This window comes from Pyxicephalus adspersus, chromosome 4, assembly GCF_032062135.1.
Source record: "Pyxicephalus adspersus chromosome 4, UCB_Pads_2.0, whole genome shotgun sequence".
NCBI lineage: Eukaryota > Metazoa > Chordata > Amphibia > Anura > Pyxicephalidae > Pyxicephalus > Pyxicephalus adspersus.
This window is the reverse complement of record NC_092861.1, coordinates 110,801,346-110,812,743: the sequence shown is the minus strand read 5'-3', so window position 1 is coordinate 110,812,743 and position 11,398 is coordinate 110,801,346. Positions and strand designations below refer to the sequence as shown.

General features: G+C 36.8%; 1 protein-coding gene across 1 annotated transcript in view; it reads right to left on the bottom strand.

Annotated features, from left to right (window-relative positions):
• STXBP5 (syntaxin binding protein 5) overlaps positions 1–11,398 on the bottom strand; it is a gene marked incomplete in the record, with an annotated part of 197,039 nt that overhangs the window by 73,776 nt on the left and 111,865 nt on the right. The window contains 2 exon segments of the mRNA XM_072409289.1: positions 1,108–1,191; positions 8,868–8,931. Coding sequence (XP_072265390.1) covers positions 1,108–1,191; positions 8,868–8,931 — 148 coding nt within the window.

The following is an 11,398-nucleotide window of genomic DNA, read 5'->3' as shown; positions in this document are numbered from 1 at the left end:
ATTGTTTGATAATAACCAGATGTTGTGTACATAATCATTTGATTATCATTGATAGAAAACCTTTTTGTTAAGATAAAACTGACAGCAAACATTGCTACTGGATAGAGAAATTTAAAGTTATTTACTCTGTGCTGAGAATGCCAAAAATAGAACCCCACTTACAATAAATTCTAGTTCACAATTATCAATTCCAAGGAAGCATTTTCCAGATTAAAGAGATAAACATATATCTCCCAAAGTTTCAATATTATGTAATCCAGATATTTCTTTCACAATATTAGTAGCAGCTATAAAACCAAGTGGGATTAAACCATCTGTGGAATTTGTAGTAATGGTTTCATATGGAGGCTAAAAAAAAAAATATAAAAATTAGGAAAAGTTAGTCAGCGGGGAGTGAGCTAATGACAGATGTACATGGAATCTCCTCACATGACCTTTCAGTGCTGTTAGTTAACAGACGGAGTATTAGCTGCCAGATGTTAATCCCCCAATTGGCATTTTCTGCTTAAAGGGGTTATCTTCTAAGTATTAAGTATTCTGTGTTAAGACTGAATACACTGCATGATAGCTAAGATTTCCAGAGCATGCCGCTGCACAAAAGCTATTTTTTAACGGCATCAAACTGAAATCTGGCCTAATGCTGAAGCTACATAGACATTTTTCTGGCAGACATTATTTTTAGGTTATTCCCTTGTATATACATTTTTACCCACAAAGCAGTCATATTATGCCACATTTAATAAATTGAGATTAGTTAGTACCAATGGATGGATTATTTTGCAAGGGACAAACACACTTTATAGGTATGTCATTTTTGGAGATCCTACGACCACTAAAGCATAATGCTAGCTATACTAAAAACGTCTTTCCTATGAAAAACTAAAGATACTTTAACAGTTGCATCTTTATTAGATTACTCTCTGCTTCTTAAAAACTATTGTCCTAAAACTATATGGCAATTTTAAAAATGTCTCTCTAATTACAGGCAGTTGGATCAGCAATCGTTATAAAACCCCAGCCTAGAGTAGCTTGAATTAAGGTATAAAAAAATATGATATAAAATATACTAACAGCTTGCAACATCAGTAATATATTGCTGATACATACCTCATCATATGTGTATCTGTAGTCCGCCCTTTTTGATTTCAGATCCCATAACACTACCGTGCCTGACTCATAACCAATTAGTAGCTGAAAGGCAAAAAGATATTGATTAGCTCTATAAAAATCTAAACATTGCATATAAAAAAAACAAAACAAAAAAAACTTGTACCTAAACAAGTTGGTTTACAACTTGGTATATGGAGCAAGATTATACGTTAGACACCGTTCATGTATTTGCCCTAAAAAAACAATAGAGTAGATATACGGACAGCATAGTGTCTAACTGAACAACACTTTACAGGTCCTGGGTTTGATCTCCATTGTAGGTTATGCTTTGCGTGAAATGTAATCTGTATGTTTGGCATTATTATAGTCACACTTAGTCATTTATATAGCAGTAACAAAAGTATAGTTATAGCAAAAAATGTTTTGTAGTTAGATGGACATTAGAGGGTTTTTCTACTGTCTAAGAGTGGATATCATAACATACTGGATATGAGATGGTAGTTTAATGAAATGTTATCAGATATGGTATCATTGGTTTGAGGTGTCCTTTAGAAGAATGCTAATTGGATCAATGCAAAGCTGGTCTTTTGGCTACTATAGTTACAGTCACCGTGCTGAAAAGGGAATATGCCAAAAAAAAAAAGTGTTTGTAGAATATTACCGAATGCTAGTGCTGTACTTTGATACAATAATATCCCCACTTACTGATCTCACTAAGGAATTTAGGTCCACCATGATAAAATTGTAAAATGGAAGAGGTAGGGAGAAATTTCCAAGAGCAGTCTTGTCCGAGGAAATAAATTGGTAAAAAACAACCAATGGAATATCTTAAATTTAGATTTTGATAGAATTTGAAAAGACCAAAAGGAATGTATAAAAATACATGACATGATGTGCTTTGTGTGACTTATGTCCTAGGTCAGTGAGACAAATGGAGGCCCATTACTGGGTGGTGCAATTTGTAACGCATAGTAGTTGCATAGTTTGTTGGACAAACAACTTTTATAACATGCCATTTGTCCCCCTTCCACATTTTTGGGGTGCAGAGATCAGGTATACTTTTAAAAATATATAACTACAGAAAATCTCCCTGATTGAGATACACAAGGGCAAGACTAATGTAACATACAACACCAAAACAATGGTCATTTAACAGTAAAGCAAACTTATTTAAATCAATCAAAAATTAAACTAAAAAAAAATGAAATACATTTTTATATGTACATGTGCTATACATAAAAGAATTGTTAATGGTCATTAAAAGACATTATAAGATAGGGAATTGTCTTCAGGAAGCAGTCTTACAGTTGGATGCTTTTCAGCTCATGGTCAAATATGCACAATCATATCAGTGTACAGCAGATGTTCAAATTACATTGTGAAAGGCTTTAATTTGTACATAGTGAAGAGAAAGCAGTACTTGTATTGTCATTCATAAGAGACGTCAGCAATGAGAAATATGGATGATTTAATTTTCCCAAATGACTGAATTCAGATGTATAAGAGATGCAGAACCAATGACAATCTAGTCGCTGTTGCTTATATACTAAAAATGTGGTACGTGCAGACATGCCTTCTTCCTGAGAACAAACTGCTATTTTATACAGATAATTATTATATATAGCAGTGACTCGACTATAAACTCTCATAGTTTAGAGATAGGGACCACATTTTACAGAAGGACTTGGTAAAGCAGTGTAGCTTTTACATATAGTTGCAAATGTATGCAACCATGTGGTTTTTAATGTAAATAGTTGAGAATAGCTGGAAAACTATTGTTTGTTGTGTGAAAAGTCCTTTCCATGTACACTTTGACTTAGAAGCTACGTATAGATTGTTATAGATTGTTTGGAATGGAATGGTTGCCATTTTGGTTTTTGTATTTGGTGTGGGAACATGCCACGGCTCTTCAGCGGCCATTGTGCTGGGCTGGGCTTTTGGTGTGCCCCTGCATCTTTAAAGAGGAATTGGCAGCCTAAAGGTATATCTGCTCCAATCTATTCATTGCTATATATGTTCCTCCAAAGGATCCCTAAAAGTTTACAGAGGAACCACACTTTAAAGAGTGGCCTTTACAAGGCAGTGAGGCTTCCACATATATTTGCAACTGTATGGAACTAAAACTTTTGTTCTTAATGTAAATAGGTGAGACAGTTTTAGCTCTTTCCATGTACACCTTGCCGTAGAAGATAGTTAGCGACTGTTTAGGGCAGTTGCCATCTTGGCTTTACTTGGTATAATACAGACAGACATTCTCACTAGATTCTCAAGTTACCTGCAGCAACTTGAATTCAGTATTTAGATGACTGAGAAGTTTTGGCACAAATTTTTGCTGCAGGTTTGTTGTGGGACATTTAAAAATACTTAGTATTTTAAATTTCTCGCCTGCTCCCGCCTCCCAAGCCACACGGTCCCGCCTCCCAGCCACACACTTGCAAACAGATGCCCAGCCGGCATCTGCTTCCCCTGGCCTCGCATCCACAACGTTCGTGTCGGACGGGCATCGCCAGGTTACACAGATGCCTAACCGGCATCGCCAGGGGAAGAAGATGCCAGAGATTGCTGGAGAAAGCTGCTGGAACGTGTGAACCAGGTAGAACTTTTAAACTCCCTGGCAAATTCTACCCTGAGTGTGGCTCAGGTTACTGATTTTGGTATGGAAAATTCACCCCAAGCCACACTCAGGATTACCACCAGGGGGGTTAAGGATCATTTTTGTATTGGAATAATTTGAAGCTTTTCAAACTGTGTAACTATCACAAACCTTCAGGCTGTCTGCTTTTCTTTAAGTGCCTCTCCTCCTCTGCACTATGGTCAGTCCACCAATATATTTTAGCACATTTTTCTATATATGATGTGGTGCTTTTCATTTTCTTGTACTTTTATAATTCTCTGATCTGCCCGAGCTCCCCTTCTCTCCAGCTTTACTTCACTGCATTCTTTGCTCCAGGTCATCAGTGTCCAGTCCCTCAGCTTTCTTCTTTTTTCCACCATGTTCTCAAAGATGTTACCTTCTTCCATGCCCTCTGCTTGTCTTGTTCTTCATTGTCAATGCTCTCTTCTTATCACATGGATGCCATAAAGGAGTCATACTCACAAGTGGCATTTGCTATGGTTAAATTCTGCTTTAGGCCCTCATCCATATACTTCCAAATGGCTGGTACACCTCTAATACAAACTGGTGGAGAAAGGGTATCAGCTGCTTTAACTTTTTTTTCTGCTCCTGTGCTTGTCAAAGCTTAGTACAGGGTTCACTGCATTTATTTATCTTCATATAAATATGGCTAATTTTATTTGTGAAATGCACACATGTAATTGTGACACTAAGGTATTTATTAAAGATTACTGCATGTCCCCTGCCATGTCTACATCTACCTATACAGTATTTTATTAAAAAGCTGGCACTGTTTTTTAAGGCACCATACAGGATTATTTTGATGAGATATTTGCCCATGAAGCAGTGCTAATATAAATTAAGGTGTCTGTGCAGTTCTTGTGTCTGTGTCTGTGCAGTGTGTTCCCACACGCTGTCTTGCATAGATAAAACTCAGCTGCTTACCACCTAATGATTTTCAAAGGTATAATGTAACAATGAAACACACTGCAATTTCAACCCAGACATTTTTCAAGCTAGGTAGGAAGAAAAAGGTTGGTGGCAGCCCCTGTATTGTCACCCAACTCTTCAGTAACCACCTAAAAAACAGCCATATTTTTATAGACCATGTTGCAAGGTGACTATGAGGGAGCTGAAACAAAATGCAAAGTTATAACCCCACAACAGAAATAATCCGTCACAAAATACTTTTATAGTTATTTGATTATACAAGTATAATTGTTCCCCTTTGCAAGCTCTAAACATGAGTAACAGACTACATAAGTACACAGGACAGGTTCAATACTGTCAACTGCGTGACAATCAAGAGGCCAAAAGTAAGATTATCTACCAAAAGGGACTACTGAGAGTTATGTTTATACTTCTAAAAAGGATAACATATACCTAATATATAAAGGGACATCATGACTATAGGAACTTTAAGCACTTTTTCCAGCATCTTAGCTATTGAAACTCAAAGAACTCAAATCGTAATATTATTAAAGTAATACAAAGTACTAAAAAATACATAACGGCATCAAAGGCTGCCAAAACGCTACACAGTCAGACAAAAAAAGACTTTTTTTTTACCACTATCAAATGAGTTTGATTCTTAATTGCACAGAGTAGTTGTTCTCAATGTGATTGCTATATAAATTTTGGCAGTCAAAGCGAAACATTTTAGCTGTGAATGAAAAGGATTTTATATTCCTACAACATGTGCGTTTCCTAGGATAAGGCTAACGTGGTTCTTCCAAAATATTTTCAATAAACATTATGGACAACACCCTAAACAGACTTTAAAAATAAGTAATGTTTGTAAATGTTCTTTGGGACCATGTATGTTTTATGGGACAGTCGAAGCGATGGTGCCAACATAATGTTAGCTCTTAGCTTAGTTTACTTCCGTATACATATAATTCTGGAGTCTAATGTGCATGGCCTTTCTTTGTCTGTCCACCAAGTGAGATACAAAGCTCTGGTAAAAAATAAATAATTCTGCCAAAAGGAAAAGCACTACATTGCTAACTGCTTGGAACTAACTGCTTGGAAAGATAGTTATTGAAGAAGGCAGGAATTAAGATCAGTTATGTGGATTAGTAGGTAGGGAGATGAATATTACTTTCTTGCATAATTAAACCAATATATATCTGTTGGTGTGTGTATAAGTCACAGTTTATTCTATTCATGATTGTTACCTTAAATTTCATCTTGTTTTTTTTTAACTCTGTCCCACCAGTAGTTTAAACTTTGCATGATTGTTGCCATTCACTTCAGATGTATTCCCTAAATTCCATCAAAGTTAGGCATCAATTTAAACAGATAAAGTCTACAAACAAGTGCAGGTTTAATACCTGCAAAATGCCTGCCAACGGTTTAATTAACAGCACAAGTAAGGCTGAAGTAAAGAACATAGGAGTTACAAAGAAGCAAAAAGGTGCAAATAAGAAGTACTAAAAATCTCAAAGTTTACCAACACTGCATACATAACACCATGATATAGTGTTACATGTTAGAGGACAAGGGATAGATATAAAAAATATTCTGCTGAACGGCTTAGTTGACCAAGTTCACAATTTAATATTATTAGCTAAACGTACTGTTTAGAAACTCACTTGTGTCAGTTGGCATATTGGTTAGCTCAACTGCTAGGCTAGTAGTAGATGTGATGTATAGATGTCTACATTTTTTATGATGAATTTTTGAAAGGTTTGCTTGAAGTAAGTGTGTAAGTGTGTGTGTGTGTGTGTGTGTGTGTCAGGATCACTCACAGTTCAAGTTTTGTTTGACCGCTGGCTTTCCTGGAGCTCTGTCCCCTTCTCATGCAGCCTAGAACAGATTCTGGCTCCCTTCCCCAGCCTGGAACAGATTCTGGCTCCCTTACCCAGCCTGGAACAGATTCTGGCTCCCTTCCACAGCCTGGAACAGATTCTGGCTCCCTTCCACAGCCTGGAACAGATTCTGGCTCCCTTCTCCAGCCTGGGACAGATTCTGGCTCCCTTCTCCAGCCTGGGACAGATTCTGGCTCCCTTCTGCCACACACTGGCTGATCATCTGCTCCTTCCCTCAGCCTCTTGCTGATCAATTTCCTCTCTCTCTTGTACCTGATTGCAGGTGCACAAATACCCAGTCAGGATTGGGTTGGGCCAAGGAACCCACCTTTTCACTCCCTTGGCCGACTCCAGGGCCCTAAAGTCCCAGGTTTTCCTTCCTAAAAACCTACACACACACACATATTCTCTATTACCTGGAGCCTTTATAACACTTTCCCTGATATTTTTTGGGGACACTCTGTCACAATATATACACATATTATATATATAAAATCAGATGTATGTATGTATGTATGTATGCGTGTGTGTATATGTATGTTGCACCATCACTCTAGAACACATGGAGATATTTCAACCAAACTTGCCTGTTGAGTGCACCAGTCATCTTTGCACAGAGCTGTGCTATATGTCAGAGCTATATTTAGATGTATGTATGTATGTGTATATATTTTATCACTAAAAAATGCATGGAGACATTTCAACCAAACTTGCCAGTTGAGTGAACCAGTCATCTTTGTGCAGCGCTGTGCTATATTTGTCAGAGCTATATTTGGTGATCACTGGGAAACGCATGGAGACATTTCAACTATGTTATTTATCAAATATCATCAAAGACAAAAAAAATGAAACCACACCATAGGCAACTAAAACCCGAGGACAGGAAAAAAGACTTGCCACGCTGCGCAAGAGAGCTACTACATCTAGAGCTTCAAAGACAGTACAACAGCATGAGGTCCAACTACAGGATAACAGAGAAAAAGCTACTACATCTGGTGCTTCAGAGACAGTACAACAGCATGAGGGCCGACTACAGGAAATGAGAGAAAGAGCCAGATGATCACGGGCTGCACAACATTTTAGCTTAGCACTGGAAGGATTCCACTATGATCCACATAAAGACTACTCGCAGCATGCAAGTGTTACCATCGGAAAAATGGAAATAGTTTGTAGTTACTGTCAAGCCAAGAAGTTTAAATCTGAGTCTCTCGGTATTTGCTGCAAAAAAAGGGAAAGTCAAACTCTGCCAACTGGAAACACCACTACAAGAACTTTGGAATTACACATCAGCAAATACCTCCGAGTCAAAGCATTTTCTAATAACATCAGAAAATATAACTCAGGTTTCCAAATGACATAATTCGGCACCACATAAGTTGTTTATCAGCCTGGATTTCCATCCACATTGACGGTGCAAGGGCAAATTTACCATAAAGCAGGATTGTTACTTCGGCTGCCAGATCAACCACCAAAATTTCTACAACTATATTTTTATAGGTGCACCTACATCTAAGGAACAAAATTTCGAATTGTCTTAAAGTTACAAAGGATGTTTCATGAGCACAATGTTCTTATTAAAACAGCATTGGAACATATGCCAATAATTTAGGTTAATTTAATTGTATTTTAATTTAATTGTATATTGTACTTATACTTTGAAGCAAGTAGCAACTGCTACCCCCAAAAAATTGCTGCTCATGTACAATTTGCTTAGGATCATGGGGACAAACCAGAAGGGTACTGGAAGAATGTTTTGTTGATGAATGAAGTCAAAATAAAACTTTTTGGCTTAAACGAGCAGCAATATATTTGCAGAAAGAAAAACATGTGAGGAGTATGTAAAGAAAAGAAAAATGTTTGTAACGCACATAGTGCAGGGGTCAGAAAAATAAACTGCAGGGGCCGAATATTTATGTAATGCAAGTAATACAGTGGCCAGAGTTTGTGTAAAACACAAAGTTCAGGGATCAGAGTGTAATTTACAGTGCATAGATAAATATAAAACACACAGCATACAGGGGGGGCCAGGGGTAATGCACATAAGTGCATGGGGAAAGAAGTGTAAAGGTCAGATTTTTTTTTTAATGCACAGGATGCAGGTTAGGTATATAGGTCGGGAGAATCAAGGTAAAGGGTTGGTGATGTGTGTAAAACACTGCATATAGAGAACGAGAAAATGTACTCTCTGCACGTGTGCATAGAAGCAAAACTAAAATATTTATTTGTGCCATAACACACAGTCACATATATACTGTCTGTATTGGTAAGTGAACAGTGGGATATTTTTTTTTTCTTCGACACAGAAAAGTAAAAAATATTAGAAATACACATACCTTCCCTTCATCCATTGGATTATCACTTATGTGGACAACAGGCCCTGGGTGTGATTTTGATGAACTGCAAAAAAAAAAAATCATGTAAATATAATCTAAATAAAACATCATACATATACCAGAATTTCCCTGTCAAATGTCAGTATTTTTAACAGCAAAATTAATCTCAGTTCCGTTTATTTTCATAGTAACATACAATACCAAAATTGTACAGATCACTCTTGTATCCTTTATACATAACTAATGGTTTGGATTGTTAATAGATTACACCATAATAAAAAAAATTCTACATGTCAGCTGCAAACTAAACCTCTCCTGCTGTTCATGAAATACCATGGAAAATTGTATAATGGCAGACGATAGATAAATTGATGATGTCTGTTTCATCTGTACTGGGTCCCCAAACTATTAAGAGTTCTTTGATTGTTTACAGCAGAATAATTTGAACCTTAAGTTCACTATGGAGGTAAGTTCATCAGTGATTCCCTTTTTAGATATTCAAATTGAGAAGAATTCAAAGAATGTGTAAAATTACAAAATTATATCACAAATCTACAGCTGGAAATAAAATTTTATCTGCAAAAATGCACATCCAATTGCATTTAAAAGGAGCATCCCCTATTCTCAGTATTTGACATTGCAGAGAACTTGCTCAAATGACAGTTATTTTGAAATAGCCGCAAAAGATTTAAAATTACGACTTGAAAGAAGCTATAGTAAAAAGAGATTGCATACAAAAATACAAAATGTCAAACACGTGAACAAGGTTGTCTTTACAACTAGAAAGAAAAATGAGCAATGCAAAGTATCTATAATTACTAGGTTTTCAAAACAACATACAAAAGCTTGCCATATATGTAATTAGTTTTGGCCTTTACTAGCAGATCCTGTTCTTGGGAAACTTTTGGCATCATATCCACAAATTAACTACTGGAAATTACCCTTATTAAGAGATAAATTGGTAGAAAGTCACTATAAGAAAAGTGACACCAGTAGGATGTCAAAACAAAAATGGGGAATTATCCCATGTGCTAGATGTAACCAATGTAGAGAGATCTATAGTGAAAAAGAAGTACTTTAAGATTCCTGTAAAGATTGATCCCATCCCATCACCCTAGGCTTTCAAGAATAAATGGGAGCGCAGAGCCTCCCAGGATACCTAAGTCACGCATCCCAGGAGGCTCTTGGTTGCTTGGGCATGCACAGAAGAAGCCTTTTAATCAATAGGGAAAAAACGTGTTTTTTCTTAATCTACTTCAGCCGATCTCGAGCCTGTGCAGTGCGAGATCAGGTAATGCAGGAAGAAGTTCACCGAAGAAGAGGGGAGACGATGGCTGCGCCTGACACTCCCTCTCTGCTGGCCCAAAGAAGGATACCGGGACAACGCGGGACCCAATAGAAGAAACCTCCCAACGGATAGACTGATCCGCGGGATTGAAGGCAAGTGTGATTTTTTTATTTTTCGGGTTTACTTTTGCTTTGATAGCCTACTTTATAGATATATTAGCCACAAGATGATAAACACGTATTAGGCTTATCAAGGGATTACTATATGTTACAATTGGAAAGCATACGTATAGCTTACGATAAGGAACATCAAGTTTTCCCAATAATTGATTAATTTTACTTCAATATGGGTTATTTTCTCCTACTTCTAATAGAGTAAGTGGGGTAAGATGAATAAATACAATAACTGACAACATATCATTTAAAATACACATTTATTGCTATTGAAAAGACTTTATATGCATACATTTAGGATATCCACCTGTATTGATACTTTCCTATGCCAACTCGGTACCATTTGTTTTAGAGTTATGTCCTGGAAAAGGGGCCACTATCTATGCCAAGTTGTGCCTTGACATTCCTGCTGTCTTCACTGCTTGTGCCATTTTTTTGATGGGGAAGCCCTATATGAATTGCTGACCATCTTACGCCTAGTAACACATTTTCATCTTTTTGGTGTGGTATAATAAATATTTAATTTTTATTTTTTGGTATTTGCAATTTTATATTTGCATTATTAACAGATTAGAACTTTCTAAATTATAGGTCTCATTTCTTTCCTGAAGAAGCAAACTAGTAGATACTAAACGCATCAAGAATGATATAATAAGCCAGAAACAGGATGAAGTCCCATTTAATAATAGTTTTAAAATGTTGATTTGTATAAAAATGTATTTTAAGATTTATGTACAATGTCCTTAATAGTATAGTTAATAGGTCTACCTTCACTCAGATGTGTATCTTGGGGATTTTTGCCCCTATGATATTCCACCTTCAGAACATCCCCTGTATAATTAATAGGTCTACTTTCACTCAGATGTGTATCTTGGGGATTTTGGCCCCTATGATATTCCACCTCCAGCACATCCCCTGTATCCTTACATGGAACACACAGTTTCCTGTTCAGAGATTCCTCGCTCTGCAATCCCCATGGCACAACCAACTTCCATACTGAATAGTATTCTTATCTTTCGCATTGACATTGTCCATAAAATCCAGAAACACAGATTGAAGGTTCAGCACTC